Raw genomic sequence first — 23,970 nt, forward strand, 5'->3', positions numbered from 1 at the left:
TGAGAGAAGCTAATCTGTTTTGACATCTTCTGTGGGGGATTTGTGGTTTGCTCACAGAAGTTGTTGACTTAGGGAGACAAGACAGCAGAAATAGCTGTCTATTCCTGCTCCTAAACTGTGTGGTTTTTTTTAAAGTGAATGCAGGGATGTGATGGACCACCTGGTTCAACCTTGCATATGAGGTGTTAAATCTTTTGGCATTAGTCAAATCTGCAAATGGAACAGGTGAGCCTGAAAGAAAAAGTAACTGCATCTATCAATTTGAGTAAGTGATGAGAAGATAATTTCAAGGGCAGACAGAGAGAATCATTATGGTTTCTGCTCGGCCAACCTGAAAGTTAATCCAAATCTCCCAGAGCGAAGTCCCCCACAGACGTCTGATGTGGTGTCTGGAGCCCCCATCCCCCGAAACTGTATTTGTCGCAGTCAGGAAGAAAATAAATAGCTATGCCTCCACCTACTGCATTTCATGGTGATAATCTATAAAGCACCATAAAAAAATATCTCAAAGACGAATCAAGAGACGTTATTATCATTGTCTTATTGATGGCAATACACAGCAGAAAGTTGAGACTAACGCACATACTCACACATTCCTGTTTTTCTATCTTCTCCTATCTCTGTCCAATGCAAGGGCATGTCAATATGAAGCAGTGCATGGTTTCTACACAGTGCTTCACCTGGGGCAAAACCCTGACAGTGGCATGTAATTTTAATAGTGCTTCGTTAAGAAGGCAAGGCTGTCAGATTTGTCTGGCCTCCTCGCTAGCAAAGTGTTGTTGCAGCTGTGATGAGTAAATACTCTCTACCTGGGGTGAGACACACAGACGCCTTGTAAAAAAATCCAATAAGTCAGAGTAAGAAAAAGGGAGCGAGTTTTCTTCTCCTCCCCGGGAATCACACTGTGACCCAGTGATCGTTAACAGGCATTAAAGGGGCATTTGTTATCGCCGGGTGGCCTCGGCGTAGTGTCCCCACCACTGGTTCCCAGGGACACCAACCCAAGAGAGGTATGGGAGGATGTTCTCCCGTCGTTCATCGAGCATCCAGCCTCCAGCCACCGCCAGCCGATTATCTCCCTCCCCGCGGAACTCATTATCCACAACCTGTAATGTCAGTCAGCACTTTCCCTGCTCAGCCAGAGCTCTTTTAATTTAAAATCTACAATTTATGATGCATCCTCAGAAAAGCATTTTTCTTTATGAGTTTATGGAGGAAGACTGCAACCTGAGAGTCATCAATGAATGCGTAAGATAAGCACCTCTTTGGGTTCACACCATCTTGGGGGTTCATGATATGGCATGTGCCTTCAATATAACACAACCCTTCATGCAGTTGCACATTCCACTGCCTTTTACAGAGACCATGCCTGACTGTCACAGCGAGATATGACATCTCTGCGCTTTCACCTCATTGGACAAGAGGTGGCGCACACTGAACCAATCGATTGGGGAGGAAAGGTGGGGGGTGGGGGTGGGGGGGAGAGTGTGTATGTGGGGGGGAGGAAAGCCAGGCCTAATTCTTTCAGCAACGGTGTGAAAACAGTGGGGAGAGGTACAGGAGGAGGCAGGATGGGAGTCGAAATGGTTCATGGCGGGTGGGAAAGTGTCCCGCACCGTGGAGGCATGACATGCATTTATTCATGACATCAGGCCCAGCCCCAGTAGGGGCACAGCGCCACGGGCGAGACGGAGGAAAAATGATTCTCACCAGATACTTCTACGCCTCTTATGTCTCCGAGCTGAGCAAAGAAGGCACCGTCAGGTTGAAGGATGTTCCGTTTCAGTGACGCTCTGCATGGCCATACCAAAATAATGAAAATGAAAAACAATTTGCAGGTATATGAATTGTATGCCAATCTTAGATCATTGTATTTAAATGACAATATCGCCTGCCACCCTCTGTTTACCATAAAGAGGTTATTGTATGGAAATGAAGATCTTTTGGCAGAAGTACAGATGCATGGAAATTATGCTATACCACCGTTTCAGAAAATTGTTTTCAGCCTTAAATGTATCTATTTTCCTGACTTGTGAGTCAGTATTTCCTGTTATTTCTGCAACTCTCTATCACTCATGTCTTCTATCTGTTCATTGCCCTCTTCACACTTCTCTGTCCTGGCTTGCTCGGTTTTTCTTTCAAGCCTTTTATTTTCTCTTATCCAAGTCTGTGTGTGTGTCCAATGGCCTGATCAACAACTACATTCCACCGCTGGTCTAGTTGTTAGGAGACATAGATAGCTAAAGATGAACAGAGCCTAACCACCAACCCCCCTAAAGGGTAGGAGGAGGAGTATGACAAGAAAAAGGGTTTAGACTAAATATAAATATATGTGTGAAGAATGGTCAGCCACAGAGAGCCGCAGGGCCGCAGGGCTTTTAACGGTGGTATCCCATCCTGTACATATTTTATTGTACTTCCATTATGTTTGTTTGTGCCATTATGTGTGAATATCTGTGTCTGGAGGAGGGTATGGTAGATTTTCAAAATTCCAGCAACAGAGTTAATCCGATCTTATTAAGAAATGTTCTTTCTAGCCACAGAGACCAGACAGAATATAGACACACATAGCTGCATCACAGTGAATGGCTGAGCATGTTCTCATTATTAGCATCAAAGCAACTTGAAGTGAAAAATTGAACGGAATAAGGGTATATGTGCGTTGGAAGGAGAGTCTGAATGTCTGTCTACAACTAAAAGTTCTTGCATGCGTGTTGATTTGTGTTTGCAAAACGGGAAAAAATAGCATTCATCTGTTTGCTTTGTGAGCCAATTATTCACATTTAAGCAATACCAGGTACACACACGCATCTGTGTGTGTGTGTGTGTGTGTCTGTGTCTGACTGTGTTTATCTATATGTGTGTGCCTGTATATCAAGGGACAGCTTGGCTTTTCCATATTTCAAACAGCCTGTGCAACACAAAGGACAAGGCCCAGCCCAACATGATTGCCTTTAATGTTTCACATAAATCACTATGTTTGTGAGTTATGTGTGTGTGTGTGTGTGTGTGTGTGTGTGTGAGTGTGTGTGTGTGTGTGTGTGTGTGTGTGTGTGCGTGTGTGTGTGTGGGGAGGGAGAGGGGTGTTTTTGCACATGCTCAGAGAAATGTTTAAAATCCCTGACACCCCTGATTAAAGCCTCTCATTACAACACAAATAAACAGTCCAAACACATTCATACATCCATTTGTTAACGTGTATGAGCGCAGTGAGGAGGGAGTTTCTGAAGGACAATTTACATAGAAACACTTGAGCAGCTCGGAGAGAAGTTCAGGTGTTGGGTAAGCTTTGTGTGTGTGTGTGTGTGTGTGTGTGTGTGTTCAGGCAAAGTCCTATTGTGTTATTTGAACTATTGACATTTTTTACAACTTACAATCATCCTGCACATTCCTTCTCTCACTTTATGTACAAACAGACAAACACATTATCACTTGTTAAATGCCTTTACTAGCCACAACCCATGCATAAGCAGACACACACATACACACACGCACACACACACATGATCTCACAAGCTCATAGACATATACACAGTCACATTTGGCCAATGCTTAACCAACCTCGCCCACACACTCACATGCAGGGATGGGGATGGGGATGAGAGGAGCGGGGAGGGGACAACGCTGTGGTTTCTCAGTGGAAGAACTACAGTAGGTGGCTTGGGCTGTGACCTAGATACAGTATGGCACACTGCATTCCTAATGGGCCATTTTGATCACTGCCACTCTCTGTATCCTCAGCTAGGCTGCTACTGCATGCCTCAAACACAAAAACTCAGCATTCAGCAAACACAGCATCCAAAGTCTGCACAGCTCTTTTAATGATGGCGACCGCAAATGTGGATGTGGAAGTAGCACAGCAGAAAAGCAATCTGAATTTTGGAATAGCTGTACCAAATACCACTAATGTGCAGAAACTCACAGGGACCAGCGACTTTCACTGATAATAGGTTTAGTGATGTATTTACAGGTGCTTTCACTTCGTACTACTTAAACCCAGCAGGATGTGTACTGTAGGTGAGAGTAAAAAGCTTACGATTATTGTCATGACGCCAGATTACCTCATACATTAATCATTTTTTGTCTTTTCTGCTTAATAAACCTTGCTTCTAACAATGATTTCCCAACTAATTTACATGCTGATGGGTCCGGAGACAGATGTGTTTTGCAACGCTCAAATGCCTGATTTCCAAGACGCTCACCTAAAGGACAGGAGAGGGGAGAAGCGAGGCAGGTTTTCTGTCTCGTAAACGTCAAGACTTGAAATACAGGCATGGACACACACCGGCCCAAGCGGAGCTGCTGATCCGTGATATACATTCCACCCAGCATTCACAGGGGGAGACGGGAGAGGTCTTTCTGTCAATGCCACAATGAATCTCCAGGGCAGCTTGGAAAGAGGAGGGAAGAGGGATGCGGGTGGATATATCGAAAGAAAGAGGGAGGGAGTGACAGTAATTGTGAGTAAAGTGAGGATGAGAGAGACTAGGAACCCCATGGATTCCCAGGAATAGTGACTGTACATCACAAGCAGGTTGAATAAATAACCCTGGACCCTCCTCTTCAGTCTACTGTTGGATCAACCTGCTGGTTCTCCAAAGCAAATTACATAAAAAAAAACTAGAACAGAACCATAAGTATGCATGCATGCATGTGGCATTTTTCAAATCAATAAGATCATTTGCAGCCTCTACGCACCTCCGTATTACATTTTATATCGCAGACACCGAGTGGGATATATGTTATAATAATATACCGCACAAAGTAGAGTGGAAGGAGGTGGGTATTTGTAAAGAATCAGAGAAAGAAGAAACATGCTCCTTGTGTCAGGGAGCAGAGGGGTTTATGGGAATTGTGGTATAACAATACCACTGGTATGAGACAGAGACTGCAAATCAACCATGAAATACAACCATGGTTAAGTTGATAAACCAACACAAACCAGACAAGAACGTCAATTAAGTAAAACTCCAGATTACATTCACTGTCGTTCATGTCCAATGCCAAGATGTTTTTTACATTCTTTCCACATTTCCAAATTCTCCATGTGGGGGCATTATGGTATGGTTGAGGTTAAGCAAATCAACTCTGATTAAGGAATGGTTAACGCTAGGCAACTAAAATCCTTGATTACGTTTGGGGAATGGTTAGCGTTAGGCAACCACTTGGTTTAGGTTAAGAAAGGATTGTGGTCATTAAAATAATTACAGGTCTGTGTTGGGACGCCTGTATAAAGGTCTATTAAATAACACGGCCATCCACACACCCTTGCTTTCCACCTCTTTTCATTAAGTAAGGGATAATGTAGAGCGAGACAGGTGACTCTGTCAGGGTGATCAGTCTTGAATCAGCTTGAAGCGCTACATTATCCCGCTTATTACACGGCTACTTTCCAAATAACTCAATAATTTGACACATAATATTGATTTGATAATAATTGTATTGATTTAAAAATGATAGTATTGCTTCCGCTAAAGAAAATAGTCTGTTCCGTCTCTATGGTTGGAATCCTGCGTCCATAGCAATGTAAACTCTGTTCACAAGATACTCTCGTGTTACTCAACACGAGAGTATCTCCCCCTCCTTGCCTGGAATCAGACTGGTGTGTGTGTGTCGACCTTGTTCCAGCGACGAGCTACCCGACAGCCAGCTGTTTGCAGCGAATACATTTCTGGCAAAAGCCACGGTCGGAAACAAAGCAATCAGGAAAGGTTAACACATTGAACATTTTAAATTAAACAGCTTATTAACGTGCGCTCATCTGTTGACATTTCCGAATACCTTCCTACAGTTGCTTAATAAAAGAGTCCACACAAACAAACGTACATGTGCATTAGTATGAGAAAAAAATTAGATTTTAACTGTGTCGGGCTCGGACACAAATTTCTTAATGCCTGTCGGGCTCGGGCCGGGTTCGGTCACGACTCTGTCGGCCGGGTTCGGTCACCTCTCTGTCGGCCCGATCCGGACTCTAATCGCTAGCTAGGTGGACAAATTCATCCACTCAGCTGCTGTTTTTGATCACTGCGGGTTGCCACAACATTTGTGAGCCAGCAGGCTATCAAGGCTGCTCTTGTGGCTGTTATAATTCACATCAAACTCAACATTTCCGTTGATGGTCAAGTGAGACAAGGTGAATGGGACTTCTTTTGGGAATATATTGACATTTCTGTCCTCATTTATCTCGTTTCCGTATTGCAGAGCCGCTGCAGTTGACACACCTGTAAACACAATGTTGCAATGTTGCTGCGTAGTGATCATAGACTGTATATAAAGATGTAGCGCTAGGCGCTCACCAGCGCTGCTGCCGTTGCCTGTATTGGAGGACAGAAGTTGCTCCATGTTTCCCTACTTTTTGCCACAGCTGATAAATTAACCGGACTTCTTCCAGCAGATTGATAGCTGTCCTCCAGAGGGATCAAAACTGTGTCCATGGCAACGGTGTGTTAGCAAGAATTAGCAGAACGCAGAATGCCGTTGAATTCAACCAAGCAATGTAATGAGGACACGCGACTTCCTGCATTGACACTGAACGGTGGCGTCCAATGAACGTCCAATATAGATGTACTTCCTATGTAAACTGGGCTGGATATACATATGTATTTAACCAGACCTATGGATCTGCAGCTGGAAATATCAACTGGCCTGTATCTGTTGTTGTGGACTGTTAAGTCCACCATTACACACTCCTCCTCTCTCTCTCAGCCTTGCATCCACCCCCTCCCTAAATCACAGACTCACACATCTTGGTATGGCAGTGAGAGCCCAATTAAGATTACTTGCTGACAAACATAGGGAGGAATGAAATCCCGATCCCAGCCATAAAAAAGAATCTCCATTTCTCTGACACTCTCACCAAAGACAGAAATAAAGATCAGAGTAGGAGAGAGGGAGAGAGAGAGAGAGAGAGAGAGAGAGAGAGAGAGAGAGAGAGAGAGATGGAAAAGCGGGAGGAAAAGATAGACAATTTCACTTTACATGCCAAACACATGTCCAGATGCTGACAGAACAAGAGGAATACCGTTCCTGCCTTTAATTGGTTGCCTTTGATGGAAATCAGAAGTGTAATTCAACATCGATTGATATTACCTTTGTAATTCAAAAGCAATTTTCAATGTTTTATCTTCCTTGCCTTCACTGTGATTGTTTCTCTCCCACTACCTATCCTCTCACCCACATGTTAAGGTGTGTGCACACATTAGCAGATGGGAACATAGTGGATGGAAAAGGTCATTTTAGCCAAAGGCCTCTATTTCATTACATGCTAAGCCTGGTGGATGGGTGAGCAGACTAGCAATGAGTCGTACTGTAGCTGGCAGCCCACTTCATTTGCATAGCACATAGGGGGAAATAAATAGGTTCCCCCATGTGCATTTCTCACCTCTGTCTCTGTAATATCAAGAATGCTTTGCATCTCTAATTCAACTTATACTTTTTTTCCTCCTCAGACCAAAACATACATTTAATATGGTTTATTATGGGGGGGCATTAGTGATTCATTTGTACTATTTAGAAAAACAAAATGGGATTGTGCTGGTCTCAGATCTTGGTACGTGTTCTTAACGTTTTCTCATTATTTTCAAATCTGCCTATCCTCGAGTCGACTGGCATTGCAACAGTCTTTCTCTGATTGATCAAAGCGATGCGGGCCAGAGTGAAAAAATAACATCAAAGTGGAATCAAAGTGTCTCAAAGTGTGAAAAACAAATATCAAACGGAGAGGGGGGAAGTTAAGAAACATAGAACATCGAAGTTGATGAAAGGAGAGCCGATGGAGGGAGGGAAAGGGGGAGAGTAAAGTAAGGAAGATAGCTGAAGTGTAAAGAGAAGGGAGAACACGTTGGAAGAGAAGAGAAGAGAAGAGAAGAGAAGAGAAGAGAAGAGAAGAGAAGAGAAGAGAAGAGAAAGGGATTCTTGGTTTTCCATTGGTGGGTCTGGGTGTGATTCCACTGGGGTTGGATCATTAGTAGTCACAGGCCTGGTAGAGTATGGAGGGATGCACTGCTACACTTAATTTGAGCTCTTTAATAACACACTTTATGAATTCAGTCATGTTTGCAGCCCTCTGCCTAAGACCCAGCGTGAGAGACATCGGTGTATCTCATTTCAGGCCGACAAGATTTCAGATTCAATTAACTCCATTGTGCAACACCACCTCTCCACACACACACACACACACACACACACACACACACACACACACACACACACACACACACACACACACACTCCCCATGCTTCAAGGTCTATCTCGGAGCACTGCATGATCATTCTAAACCTAATTACTTCAGGGCTGTCTGATGGAGGCCCAGTGCTGCCCAATCACATTTACATTGAGTGGCCAAAAGCAGAGAAAGTGCGGCAGGACAGCCAGACCACCCCCCCAACCCCCTGCCCCTCCCTCCACACCCCCATGCCTGAAACGGCCATCTCTCATTGCATGGTGGCTAACGTCGCAGAGCATCCTCTCCTCCCCCTCCTTTATTGTATCACTCAGCCTCTCCCTACGTCTAAATGCTTCACCCCGCCAGAAATTGACAGTGACATGCAATTTTTTTGACACTAGACACAAAGCTGTGCTTGCCTTAAAGGTGCTGTATGTAGGATTGCGAGGATCCAGGACTTAGCCAACAAATTTGAACATCAACAACTTCTCAGTCCCTCCCCCCCTTTCTGCTAAAGCCCAAAACGGTCTCCTAAGCCCCTCCCCCCCCAAGGGAGAATGAATGCGTGTGCATGAGCAGTGATTGACACGCAGTTAGACACCCCCCCTGGCCCTGATTGGTGCATCTGAACAGGGAGCTGTGGATTTTTGCAAATCTCACTACAGGCTGTAGGTGGTGCCAGAGGAGCCGGATGTTTTTTTTAATGACCTGCTTCATGTAGTTCTACTGGAACATAGGGTCAGTTTCAGCAAATATGACAGAAAGTTAGTTTTATAAGTTTTACCTACTGCACCTTTAACCTGGCGTACAGAAGAGTTTTGTTGTTTTACTGTTTTCTCTCTCCCGTCAATACTGTGTCTGTGGCGCTAATCTTCTCAGTGGGGGACTTTGTTGTTTGGCCCCCGCTGGGCGTGTGCATGAGCAGTGATTGGGCCTCTTTGGTACATGATTGGCAGAGAGTAATGGGATGTCACACTCTTTTTGTGAAGTAGTTTGGAGATCACCCCCCAAAATGACCCTTTTAAAGTCCTGGCATCTTGCACCAGCTAAGAAGACATGGGGGGTAGTTCTTCTAAAAAGATGTTTTTCCCAGGAAACTGACCCTTTCTCTGTATACTGCCCTCGGTGACATGATTTTTCTTTTAGCTGTCTAGGCTTTTGAAGGTGATATTGAGGTATGACTTTGCACTTGGCAGAGCTGCCAAAAGCAGTGAAAGTTCACTACTGAGTTCTCTCTGAAATATTTATCTATCACAGGGGAACTCTGTGGCTCACTTTGCTTTAGCCTGCTCCATAGAGAAGTCAAAGGTCAGGGTCAGCAGCACAGAAGTTCCCTTAGAGCTGACAGGAAGTCACTTTGTTGCTCATGGGCACTTTAAAGGAATGAATCCTTGACCACTTGGAGGCTAGAAAAGTAACTTCCCCAATCACTGACCACCCTGCTGAGATGATGATTATTCTTGCTTCACAATCCACAGTCCACGCTGTGTTAGATTATTTTCTTTTCATGTAATTATCTTTGGCTGTCTTTCTCATATTCTTTACTTCATTCTCACGTACAAGCTCCGGCTTGATGCTGTGCCCTGCGCTTGCCTTTACTAGCTCAGCACAGACATTATGATAAGTGAGGCAGAGCAAAAGAAGAACAATTAACATTTTCTCTGAGATTACATTCAGCAGATGTCAGGGCCCACATGTGGAGGCAGCTAATTGCTGCCTCCAAATCAACTGTGGCATAATACTACAAGCATATGTGAGCATTTCTGTGTGTGCTGGGGAAGGTGGAGGGGACGAGGGGAGGGTTATGCAGAGAAAGTGTGTTTTGATCCATCAGGCACGCCCTCGGTCGTATGTGTGTATAAAAAGCTAGGCTAATGCATGTGTCATGTCGGTGTACTAATGATCAAGCCAGCTTACCCGCCATCAGCTGTTCACACCCAACCGAGCAGAAAGAATCAAATCATCATATGAATCATTTGAAGACACGGAGTGGCGCAGGAACACGCTAACTACATACTACACATAAGGCAATCATGCTTTCGTGGCATGGTATCCATAGGCATACTCACACATGCATCATTCACACACACACACACACACACACACACACACACACATACACACACACACACACACACACACACACACAAAACCCCAGCATGCTACCACACTGCCTAAGAATAATAAAGATTGAAGGATAGAAAGCAGCCCTCCACTCCAGTTTTCACTGCTTTCCTTTCCACTCCACACGCATCTCTCCGTGTAGCCTTGAGTGGGGCTGCATCTGCAGGAGGAGCAGGCAGACAAGGTCCCTGGGGTGATGGAGGGTGGGGTTGATGAGAGGGGCTGCACGGCTGTCACACTGAGCTCCAGTGTCGGCTGATGGCTCGGCGTGAGGCATGCCACTTATCAGATTGGTGGTGAGGGTGGGGAGTGGGGAGTGGGGGGTAGGGGTAAGGGTAACTGTGTGTGTGCGGGTGAGAAAGCACCAGGGAGAAAGGGTGAGGGTGATGCCAGAGCCCATTAACACATCTTTTCATCTACAGCATACACACATAACATGCATTGCACACGCACACACATGCAAATTTAAATGAACCTTGAACACACACACACACACACACACACACACACACACACACAATGGCCAGAGATCCTCAATCCTCCCTACAGGCAGACAGTAGCCCGATGCCGTGACTGCTGCTGTGAAAAGCTCCCTTCTTTTCTCATACTCCCTCTCCCTTTCCTTTTCATCCTCCTTTACCACTCTCCCTTGGTGCCCCAGTTCACTCCAGTGCACACGCTTCCTCTCTTCTTCCACCCTCACCCAATCCACCCCTGCCCCCACCTCTCTGGCCCCCATTCCCCGTCCTAACCATGCCTTCCATTTTTGCAGCCTTCGCTCGATTGTCTCCTTCATGCTGCTGTACTTTTCCTACAACGTGATGCATTTCCCTCGCTCTTGTTGAAAACACATTCACGCACTAATAAAAAATATTTTGATATAGAAATATACATGCACACACCTTACAACACTATACAGAAGATGGATGTTCACATACAACAAATACATGTGCAGACACTGTGCAAAAAAATGTCCATCATAGAGTCTAATTAACCCATTAAAATATGCATTTTCACTTGTCACTCAACTCTATAATAAATGACGCTGGATGGATATTTTATTTGCATGGACGCACGCACGCACACACACACACACACACACACACACACACACACACACACACACGCACACACACACACACACACACACACACACAGACATATCAAGAGATGGAGATGGGGCTTGATGGAGGAGGTCAGTCAGTCACAGAGCAAATAAACAACACCTCATTAGGCATGTTGAAGGGAGTCTTGCAGGCTGGACCGTCATTGTCTGCTGGCATGCTAACAGAGCCCTGGGCAAAGCTTCCAACATAGAAACAAACCTGATCAGATCAGAAAGTAATGATCACATGTTATCCACTGTAAAGGACATGAATAATCACATACAATTGTTTGGGGGACAATGCGCCGCCCTCCACTCCTTTATATACCATTGGATGCAGACATGGACACCGTGATACATGCATGCAACAGACATCCGTGAAATAACAATGATGTCAAGCTGCCTAGGGCTGGGTTTTTTTATCCTATGCATGCATGCATGCACATTGCTATCCATTCACAAGATTATAAGCTATTCATTGCTGGATGGTACAGTATACCAGGCAGTCTGCCAGCCTATAGGCAGGACAGTATGAATCCAGCTCTTTCAGTCATTCTTGCACTCACAGTATTTATCTTACAGTCCCCCCCCCCATATGAGGCCATCCTCCTTTCCCCTGGCTCTGATGTTAATGCACTCCCAATCAGGCTGTCCATTAAGCAGGCATGCACTACAAGTTCATCAGACCGTCCAAATGCCTGCATGCAAATGAGCTCAAATTACAGTGCACTGCAAACTCGAATCTAGCAAAATCTCCATAGTGGGAGAACGTAAGTGTAAGACATGCATGTGTGAGAAATGCAGGAAAAAGCCAGGGCCTGCCCATCCATTTTATGCAACTGACTACCACGCAGACAAGCATTACAAAGGATTAACCAAATCAGGATGCCTTTTTCATGTTTTGATGCAATGATGAGACACTAACATGTGAAACTTGCTGATGTGAAGTATATCCATGATTGTGTTGAGTTACTGTCAGCCAAACCCTTTCTTATGCACAGTAAAACTTCTCCATTCTAAAATCACTGTCAAAACTCTTGCTAGAATCGCTAAAAGTGCGACACACAACACATCTTTTACTTACTTTCCCTCTCCTCCCTTTTGACCACTAGGCATTTCACTCCATTTTGTTCTTTACAGAAAAAAAGTTATTGTATCCAGTGGGACACATTCATTCTCACCTCAGTTCCTTGCCATCTCTAACTTTCTAAACCTGAACAGGGAGAGAAGAGAAAAGGACAGTGTAGGTGTGTGGGTGTAAGAGCTGTCACACTTTTAAGATGAAAATTGTTTGAGGTATCAAGAGTAGGAGTAGCGGAAAGATGAAAAGACAAAGCTTGAGCGTCGGAGAGACATGCTGGTTCAGAAGGCTGCCTCCTTGCATTCAGGAGGCACCGTGCCTGGCGTTAAGTGCATAAAGCAGGGGGGAGTGTGAGCGAGGCCTGCCGCGTGCCAACTCTAAAGTGGCGGTGGCACTCAAAGATAATGAAGAACGATGATGAGGCCGAGGAGGGCATGCCGAGGGCCCACGTGCGCAGCTAAAAATCACCCAGCAGCCACCTATCAGGCCGAGCATACAGCCACTCGAAAAAGGTTTGCCAACGGCGCTGATTGTATGTCACAGAGTGTGAAACCTGTGGCTCAAATTTTCACTTTCATTTACTAATCCAGCACACTTCTCTGTGTGTACTCCTGTGTACACGTGTGTGTCTCCACACATGTGCTCATGCCCCGTGCACGACAGAATGTCAGCCTCTATGAGGTACTATGCATTTACACCACAGGATGCAAAGACAGAAAAACAAAACTCACAAGAGTCAAAATAATGGGTGATAAGCAAGTTCCCCGCATTCCTCAATCGTGACCTCGAAACACACATGTCGTCTTTATTGTTCATTACCGAGCCGTGCGCTGCGATACGCTAACTAATCCCATTAAACTAATCCACATGAAAACAACTTACGGCATGATAACGGACATGCACCGCCTCCACCGTTAATTTATGCCATATTCAAATGTGCATGGAATTGAAATAATTAATGTGATTCGCCCACTAATTTCCTTGTGGCAGAGATACTGGATGGATACGCGCAGGATGTTTATTTCCATCCACAGTCTCTTTGCACATTTCTCCTACTATTGTCTATGTACACAGTGTATGTTCCAAAGTTAGGATCGGGGTAAAGAATTTGAAAATGTTTTTGCCCGTTTGCCCTACAATGCAGTGATTTTTTTTTTTCTCCAAGCTCTAAATCTTTTGCTTTTTGTTAAATAAAAAATAATATCTTAAGGATGTTGAGAGCGGAGTTATGCCACCTCTTATGGTCTCTCAAGGTAGTCTGCCTCTGAAATCTTGCAACGGCATGATGAGACAGCCACTGAGAATACCAGCCACAGGCAACAATTCCAACCCGCAGTCGATTTTATCATCTTCAAAGGTCTTTTTTCCCCAGAACCAAATCAGAGCTCCCACATTAGCACCCGTATGGGCCCTGAACATTGTCGGCTGGTTAACAAATGCGGAGCGTGTTTGGATAGGAGAGGCTCACACACAGGATTATGAATAAAACATGTTGCCCTTATTAAAAATAATCTGGCTCAAAAGTGCCAGAGGCCCTCGAGGTCGATAACTCCCCCTCCCCTCCCCTCCATCCACTCCCTCCATCTAACAGGGTTCAAGGAGAGGGGTCCCTGATTAGCACTGGCAACATCCATAGAATGCATTCTGAATGATCCAGTGGTGAACATGTTGAGTGGAATTAAATAAAGCAGATAGCGTTTGCCGCTTGGGGCGACCCAGGAGAGTTTTAGCTGAGCACCATCTTATTCCTACCTGAACATCTCGCCAAGGCCCTTCAGCACACCTTTCTTGGCTTTGTTCTTGTCCTTGTCGTTCTCCTTCTCTTTATCCCTTTCAGGTTTCTTCTTTTCCTTCCCCCAAACCTTGTCCCGATCTTTCTGCCTGTCATCTTTGGAGAGGTTGCCGTTCAGCCCAGGTCCCACAATGAGGTCGCCGCTGGTGGACATCGACTCGCGTCCTGATCTGGAACTTCCCTCCGTGTCCTCGTCCACTGAAGTGAGGAGATAAGGGGGAAGGAGAAGGTGGTAAATATAGATATTGAGAGGGAAAGGGAGCGGCACACTCACACAAACACAGGGATAGAAATAACAAATAACATGGAAGTCAATAAAGGCAGACACTAAACTTGAACTTCCACTTGACTCCCTGTGGATCACAGAAGCTGCTTTTGAAATCAGCACACAACAACACCACTTTTGTTTTTATCAGTAACAAAGCATCACTTCTTTTATTAGATGAACCATTAAAATAAAAGCTGTGTGCAACAAGGTATGGCAGCTTTGTACAAAACACACTGAATTCATGTGCCTCATTACGGCAGAATATATTGACATTGTACACCCTTTGAGAATAGTAATACATTGAACATGTTTTCACTTAGCTGACAGTCCAAAGTTATTTCAAATGTGTACATTTCACACAGCTCACAATATAACAGTATTGTTTCCCTTTTCTGTTGCATTTCATATTAGAAATGATGTGACAAAAAAAGTGGAAGCTGTAATGATAGTCCTATGAATCTGGTTTCTTAATTTGCGTCTCAACTAATTTCAACCCAGACATCAAATTGAAACCAAACTCCTTAGGTGATGTAGGGTTGATTAAACTCAAAGTTTCCATCACATCTAATCAGAACTGATGTGCAAAATGTAATTAATCTGTCAGTAATTATACATTTAAATAATCTTGAAAATGGCTCCCAGGGATCTTAATTGCAAATGTGGTGCACATCGCAGTCGGCATAGCTCCTGTCAATGCTGTATCTCTGGCTGTGAAGCGTGAGGTAGATGTCCTTCAGATTACAGCTTATTACAGTCTTGCTTGTCGTTGTCTATGTTCTGCCTTTGATGGACGATAGGAAAGCGCTTATCGTGAGGAAAGACGAGGGAGGGACCATGATAGATTTTAGGTATACGGGATGAGACAGCCGCTGGATTCACATTTCAAGGAACAGTGGGGTTTGTTTTCTCTATCAGCTATTTCTTTTAGCTGCCATCTCGGAGGAAATGACTGAAATGGAATCTCAACATGGGACACTGTACGGCAGGAATAAAGAGCGACCCAGCAACTTAAACCTGCTCAATTATGCAATTCATTGCCGCACGCAGCCCCTTCCATCCCTTTCTCCACCTCCACAAATTTGCAAGCAGGTTCAGGATATCAGTTTTATCACTCAATCTGCTGCCTGCTTATCATTCACTTAAGAGCAATGGCAGCAAAGAGCAGCTGTGAGCTGTATCTGATGTGGCTATTTAAATTACTGAGATTAGCAGTGCTAATGTCGCTAAAGCTTAATGATGCCAAGCTGCAGATAACATGCTAAACATTGTAATCCAGACCGTCCCAGAGGGCAGCGGCCATGTGTGATTGTAAATGTGGACGCATGGGCATGTGTGTGCAGAGCTGGGCGATATGGAGAAAATCAAACATCACTATATTTTTTACCAAATACTTCAATGTTGATATTACGGCGATATTGTAGGGTTGACTATTGGTGCTTTCACAAAACATTTACACAATGAGAGTTTTGATAAATAATCATCAGTAATGTGGATATAATGACTAAGTGGTTAAAAGCAAATAATAAAACAGCTAGAACGGTCTGGTGGGTTCAGAAAAGTACATCACTTTACTGTAATGCAGCCTTTAAAACCAGGAAAAGACAACACTTATGTCATATCATGATATTAGGATATCCAAAATCTAAGACGATATCTAGTCTCATAAATCAATGTCGATATAATATCGATATACTGCCCAGCTCTATGTGTGTGCATTTGTTTGCGGCCGGGTTCTTTACATGAAGTCATACAAAGGCCTCATATTGAGTTATAGAGAAGTTCGAACAAAAAGGTATACGTAATTTAAATGCAATTTTGTCATCTTCCATTTAATTTTAGTCTTTCAAATAAAGCAAGACAGGAAACGAAGCTATCTCCGATCAAAAAACAGACAAAAGACTTTAACACCGGACATCAAAAGGTGAGGCCGTCCATGGCAATTTCATGGAACAGAAAAAAAAAAAAGAAAAAAAAAAAAGACTTGGCTGACGAAATGACAGCAGCACCATTGATGAAAGTGTCAGGACACTGAAAGATAATTTGCAGAGACAGACAACCACAGGAAACATGTTGTCACTTTAGTGAAACTCTACCATTAAACTCTCCTGATTTAATAATCAAGGACTTTTAAGCGGGCCTGTCTGTGAAGGTTACGACAGACAAGTAAAATTGCTAGTCTTATTCAACACATAAAAGAAGAGATTTTTGCTCAGCAGAGCAGATTTTTCTTTTTCCTTTTTTATTTCCACAAACGTTGCAACACAAAGTAGCACAAGGGGAAGTGCATTTTGCCCAGCAGGATATCTTGTGGGGACACATTTTCTTTAGGTGATGCGGCATTCTTATTTTATGTAAATAAAAGTCTGGGAGCAGAGGAAGCAGCAGCTTATCTGTCAACTTTGACTATTAACCTCAGTGACGAGCACGGACTGGCTGCTTTTATCTAAATTGAAAAACAGAGTTATTTGAATATCATGGGGGAGAATGCAATATACCACGGCAGGGGAAATCGGTTGCTTTCCCCATTTTTCTTTGCCGAGATAAGACTGTATTTAGTGGCTTGCCGACAGAGCTTATGAGAACAAAGCGTTTCAGGCAAATAATTCCCTCTTTTTCAAATGTCCCCCAGCTCTTTTAATGGAATCCTTTAATGGTGAATGGAAATTTATATGTGGTGATTACTCTTGTGGTGTTACAGTGTTATTACCTGTCACAAAAAACGTAAGAAGGCTGTCTCTCTATACCCAACGCATGTCTTTTTGTCATCAAACACCAAGTAGGGATGGGTATATTCACTCAAATGGAAGGTGGCATGTCTTTCCTTTCTAATGCTGTCTTCATAGTTTAGAACAAAGTGAGGTTATTCTGGTTTCAATCCCAGTCAGGTACGCAGGAACAAATGTGAGGAATCCTGGCAAAGTTGTGCAGTGTTATGTGCCAAAACTTACTGGCACATACTGAAGCAGAGACATGTATTTAATTTATAATCATTGTAAATGAAATTACGTGATATTAAGATATTGCGTGTAAAATGGTTACAATGCTAGTCTGACTTATGTGTGTAAACAGCAGAATTTTTTCCTCATGTGCACTCTGTTTAAAAACATGGCAATGCACTTTAAGAGTATGTACGCTCCTGGGAAAACATGCTGCCACAGTCTCTGACAATTCCACTCAACATGAACTATGTGAATATTAATGAATGTGTAACCTAGACGCTTATTGCAGAGGTGCTTTATGACACACACATTTCTTCAGCAAAAGGGGATCCCTAACCTAGTTAACTTGGGAGTGAATCCTGCCATTCTGAAAAAGCTCTGGGGAAGCATTATTGAGTTGGCCTACATTTCACTGACTGAATTTCTTTGCAATGATCTACTAATATCTCTGCTATTGTACAGTATATAATGACACACATTATTCTATTACAAAACTCTGCATGAATCACTTATGTCTGAACACTCACATGTCTCCATGCTGTTCTCTTCTTCTGCTGTTGTGACACCAGGTTTCTCATATGATTTGTCAATTGCAGCTCGGAAGCTCTCGTTGCAGCCGCGGCCCCTGGCGATCCGCGAGCGCGGCCTGTTAACGTTGATCTCACCGTTCAGCAACGCCTCGGCAACAGCCTTCTGGAGGCTTTCAAGGGAGCTGGACTTTTTCAGGCCCAGCGAGGGTCCGACCTCTGCAGAACCTATGGAAAGAGGAAATAGCGTCACTGAGGCCGGCAGACTAACAGCGTGTGACTCTAACTCATCCACAAAGGCGACCTAAAACCATTATCTCTGAGCTCATTACGTGTCAATGAATCATTCACGTGTTGCTAGTTTCATTTGGGATGGTGGTATATGGCATACTTGGCAAGCCGAGAGAAGGTGCGAGTCTAGCAATTAACATGAAAAACAAATGATGCCATTGCCTGGCCAATGAAGTGTGTGGAATGAGAACAGAGTATTATATCTTTACGGAGACATTTTCCTGTTGAGAATTATAATTCAACCTTTGTCCTTGTGCCTGCACAGTTAAATTACATGGCTGAAAGATAATACATATAAATGAGCCAATATAGCCAAAGATAGCAATGCACAACAGCACCAGAGCGATCATAGTGTTATACTAAACTATTATAAGTTCCCCAAATGTTTAACCTAAAACCATTCCGTAGGTGGCCCTCTCACTACTCTCTCTTAGTTTCTCTGAGAGGCTGAGTAAAAGAGAAGGTGATGGCATTTAGACTAAGCAAATCTAAGTCCATTCATTTCCAACACCATCCTCTTGTATGCACTAGCCCAAACATCTCACAGCTGCGATCTTTTGTAGAATTTGCAGATGTTAGATAGCAGGTAATAGCACATCATGAAGGCAGAACAAGGCTCTTTTACCGGCCTTATGTTGATTAGCCTGGTGGGAGAAAACCACCAAAACATGAGTTGACACAGACCGCCTGCAGAACAAAGCTAGAACACATGGAAACTTTCCAATAGATTAACATATTTACTGCACATAGCAGCACAATACACACTTTAGAATGAGCATGACAGAAAATATCTTCATAACACAGGACCAGTGACATCCACCTTACTGAAGAATTATACAAAGTAAATACAATTAACATTTATATTGTACACGACACAAATCAAGGGCTCTTATGGCTTGAGATATGCTTGCAAAGTAGCTAATTGGAGGAGCTCATATAGTATATATCCTATTTGTAAACAAAGTATCTCCTCAAAAGGACTCACATGGTGCTGATGGATAAGCTGGTAGACCAGCTGTGTGGAAAGCAAAGTGAATGTTGAACAGTCAACCTTTTCAACACTGCTAACCAGGCCCCGGACAGCTGTAATTATTTTTCCAATGCTTGCCAGGGGTTTGTTTAGGGCATGTAAGTGGAGCGCGACTCAAGTATTGGTATTTCATTTTGTCATGGAGCGTCCGTCAGTTCCCCGGAGCTCTTACCTTACCCTCCAGTTGGTAAACAAGCAGCCTGGTTGATTTTCTGTTCCCTTTATTCTGCATCCATTCAGCGCGCAGCAAGGTTCTGTCACACGAAACAAGTTGGATTTCTGAATATGTGCAAGTGAAGCCTTGTTAAATGTAAACGTCTGTGGAGGAAACTATCAGTAATAATGGATACACTGTTGATTCAATTACTTTAGCAGCCTCACTGACTCTCTGAGGGCATCGCACATGTCGATGGAGTCTGGACAGAGCAGCATTGTATCATTATGTCTCCCTGGAGACTATATAGACCCTCCACATGTAGTGTGAGTGTGTGCTGCCGTTTCCTCTGTGACTTCATGTGGTGTAAATAAACGTCTCCTACAGCTCTTCCTGTTGGTTTTCATCACAAATGTTGCTATAAGGTCTTGTCTTTACCCCCACTGAATAGAACACACACATGCAGACACTGACTGTATGTTTGAATGGTTGTGCCCCATGCAGGGACTCCTCAAAAGGCACAAATTCGTAACATACACATACTTCAATGTAAGCTACCATCAACAAGTGGCCTAAATGAGGCATGACCCACTACTGCTGGGTGATCACAGTGGATCTTTAGATGGAGGGTTGCCAGGCCAAACACAGATCAGGCAAAGACAACAAACCCCCATTATTAAAAGAAAACAATTTGTGACCGTTGTTTGGAGTACCCCCTCTGAAATACATTTGTTTTAGTGAATGAGAGACCAACACATTCTCACTTCCAACTTGTCAAATCCAGTCGCTTGGTCAGGACCCCTTGGCATCTCTCTTTGGCGTGATTTTTCATCGTGCAGGGTATAGTTAGGTTTAGGCAACATAACTACTTCTTTAGGTTTAGGATAAGATTATGGTTTGGGTTAAAATAAGTACGTTTGTTACGTAACTTGCATACGTGACATTAGTTAAGTATGTTATGTACGTAACCTAACTTGTGTAGGTTATGCACGTAATGTAAAATAAGTCAGCGTTGACTTATGGTTTCAAATGGGACACAAACAGCGTTCTCCTGGGTGAAAGTCCTGTGTTTGTATGACACATCCATCCACCACGACCTCCTCCCTGCGTGGACTTTGTCACTTTTTATTATTATCCGCAGCAGGAGACTTTGTATTTTGTGTGTAAAATAACAACACTGCAGAAATGCATATAAGCTGATACAGTTATCATTTTCCCAAAGGCAGCTTGTCTCTGGTGTTGGCTGAACCCCTTTGCTATTCTCTTCTTGATCCCTTAACCAAGCAAACTTGCAGCAGCTCATTAGTGATTAGCCAGCTATCTGAGTTACATAGTCCAAACACACACCATCTAGACAGCTACTTGCAGAGGACAGATGTAGGAAAGAGCAGAGATGGATTTCTTATTTCAATCATCTTGTCATTTTAAGGAAAATTCAAGTTTGCATGCTACTTTTGGGGTGACTTTTAGGGTCACAAGGACATTCCTTTCTGCTGCGTTTGCTACCAATGCACCCTTACTGATAGTATGAGTGCCTCTCTATCATCCGTGGCGGCCATAGATCTGGTGTCAAAAAACTCAGATAGGCTAAAAGGTCAGCTGTTACCCTGTGGTGTTGGGTTTCCAGACTGGTAAACGTATTGTTATGTATTTAACACACCATTTTCCCTTCCTTTTTGTCAATGTTAATAAAAGTACCCAATCCCAAGAGAACCTGGACTCAATCCTAAAAGCCATTCAAAATAAATGAACACCAATCCTATAATGCTGCTTCCCATTTAGTGGGACGAGCTCATATGTGCGCCTTCAGGCTGCATTGGACAGTAAAATGAAACTTTACTGTGTGCTACAAATGTCTAGGGGGTTAAAAGCTCTCTGGTTGCAGAACGGGAAGATTCATTTTATTGCCTAGTTCCTCAGAAGAGGTGGGCCATTTCTGATTACTATGACAAATTGTAATGCTAGGAAAGCATGAACAGCCTTACAAGACCGAGCAAATGCAAGTAAAAATCATGTAATTCATTTGATCAGAGGGAGTAATCACATCATGCGAAGGACAAGAGAGGACAGTCTAAAGAAAAAAAAACATAATAAGGAAACATAGATACAGCGTAGCAGAAAAATTCCACAATTTTCATACTTTGTGGATAAAACTCAATCAACTCTGTGCAAATGCCATGCAAATTTGAGTTTTTTTGAAGCTTATGTATAAAGACTGCCAACAGCGGACACGCAGAAGCCAGGCTACATGTTTGACACAATGGGATTGCAAGTTAGAGCCGCACAGGATGCAAGGATGTAACAGTTCAAGGGAACACAAATGACATCTGCTGTAATCGGAAACAGGGAATTATCCTCCCACTCCGTATTCCGCACCACGATCCCCTTCGCCATTGTTTCTAGTCACAGTGGTGAATGACTGAGAGAAGCAGAGAGACAAAGAGAACGGGAGAGTGAGGCAAAGAGAGGGAGTTTGCCCATAGACCCTGGCTGCCTCGAACCTGCCTTTGTTTTCATCAGAAGCAGTCCTGGCTCTCCTGGGAGAGTTTGACGGACAGCTCTCTGTATGCCAGTCTATTATGTGATTCCTATCACACAACAGAAGCCTCAGTGCTCTGCTCCTCATCTCCCTCTTATTCAGAGGGATGAAAATACATATTCCCCCATCGCATACAGACATGAGCTTGTCACTCCCCACACGTCTGGAGGAGAAATGAAAATCATCTAAATGAAATGCACAAAAAGAAAGACAATCAAACCAAATAGGGGTAAAGTGCCCCTGGAATGTTGTCATGGCCAACGACAGGATTGGCCAACGTGCTGTGTTCTTAAGCCAGATTAAGGGCAAGGACAGTTAATTGGAGAAGATCCATTGCCATTAAATGTTAAGGGGAAGGTATGGCAAACTCCATGAATAAATCAGCAGCGGTTATTACAGGAACAGGAGCCCATAGTATAATTAGAGCAGCTAAAACTATGCTCCCCAGCCATTATTCACCACAGGCCCTTGCATGTAAAGATCTGTGTACAGACAGGGGCTCCATTACACATAATTTATTCAGAGAGCCAGGGCTTTAAGCAGGGCGGGAAAAGGGTAATTATGTTAAAAATAGCCTCCAAGGTGGTCACCGGAAGGCCATGTCCAGGTATCCCAGCGTAAGAGAGGCGTCCCTGGGTCGGCCAGGCTCCTATTTCTCTGCCAGTTGTGGATCATTAGCACGACAGAGGACGTCCTCTGTACTCTCTGTCACAAAGGAATCATCAATACCCGGACTGGTTAATATCTCAATCAAGGATGCTGGATACTGTCCTGTGATTCCCGTGTACCCCATACAATTATATTTCAATATGCAGAAGCTGGCCACTCCCATGCCAAGCCTGGCAATCCACTGGGTCAGCAACTGACCATCAGTGACTAGGCTCCATTAGTCTCTGAATGTTTGTTTTTGACAAAAACAAATGTTATACTTCATATAAATGTATGTACATAAATATAATGTCACATATTTAATATGGTATGGTATGATATACCACGTATGATTTGTTTGTCAAAAATCCCTGTACACAACAGGCAAAAGTTTCCAATTAGTGCTCTCAGAAATCGTTAAAAGATATCCCCTTGTGATCCAGCCATCAGCTCATTCTGTGTTAATACTGTATAATGGAGTGAATGCACTCTAACATGCTCCAACCAGAGCTCAAAACAGCCTGACTATGATGGATCAATTGCAGCCAGCTGAAGATGCCAACTGGCAATGAATGTCTCTCCATTGCAAATGCCACTCCATTGCCTGGCTCCCTCTAGCCGTACACAACTCCTGGAGTAATGAGTGTTTTCTTCAATCATTTGCACTGCGGAACGATTATAATGGCACAGGTTCCCACATTAGTTGCCAAGTCTCTATTCAACGCGATATAACTCCTCTCAGCAATATGAAAACCCTCTTTTGATCATGCTGCAATTACCTTAAACAACTCTCCCATCCATATGCATATAAAGGTGCCAAGATCACACAGCCAATAATGGTGGTGACGAGCTGGTTATGGAGAAAGTGTGGGGCTGCTTTTCTAATCTCTATTATTGACTCATGGAGCCATCTGAACAATCATAGTGGTCCACTGTAACAATGGTGACAATATTGAGCTGGTCCAGGCATGGTTGCTTACCTCCATTGGTTCTTGTGCTGCAGTTAATCTCATCTGCTACTGTTAAAGAGCATAAACAAGCGTGAGTGGTTAGTGCCTTCTGTACTGTACCATGTTATTGAGCACATGCAAAGCAGAAAGAGATAGAATCAGAAAGTGCAGGGCCGATACTGAATAATTTGAGAATGTGATGTACTAAGTAGAACAGATATTACACATTGTGCAAGGGCCTGTCAATCATAAGGCTTACAAGGCAAAGTGGCTGGAATGTGCTAATGTATTTTTGCAAGCCACGATACCTCACGTCGCTTTCTTTTCTTTTCTTCCCTCACTCAATCTTGTTCCCCA

General features: G+C 43.6%; 1 protein-coding gene across 6 annotated transcripts in view; it reads right to left on the reverse strand.

Annotated features, from left to right (window-relative positions):
- LOC116064851 (partitioning defective 3 homolog) overlaps positions 1–23,970 on the reverse strand; it is a 379,664-nt gene that overhangs the window by 97,559 nt on the left and 258,135 nt on the right. For 5 of the 6 annotated variants that reach the window (XM_035998104.1, XM_035998105.1, XM_031320165.2 and 2 more), the window contains 3 exons: positions 23,644–23,682; positions 18,002–18,229; positions 14,228–14,465 (listed from right to left, as the gene is read on the reverse strand). In XM_035998104.1, the coding sequence (XP_035853997.1) occupies positions 14,228–14,465; positions 18,002–18,229; positions 23,644–23,682 (505 nt within the window). The remainder of the gene's footprint in view (positions 1–14,227; positions 14,466–18,001; positions 18,230–23,643; positions 23,683–23,970) is intronic. The other variant, XM_035998106.1, reaches the window with a different exon arrangement.

The sequence above is a fragment of the Sander lucioperca genome, chromosome 23, assembly GCF_008315115.2.
Source record: "Sander lucioperca isolate FBNREF2018 chromosome 23, SLUC_FBN_1.2, whole genome shotgun sequence".
Lineage (NCBI taxonomy): Eukaryota > Metazoa > Chordata > Actinopteri > Perciformes > Percidae > Sander > Sander lucioperca.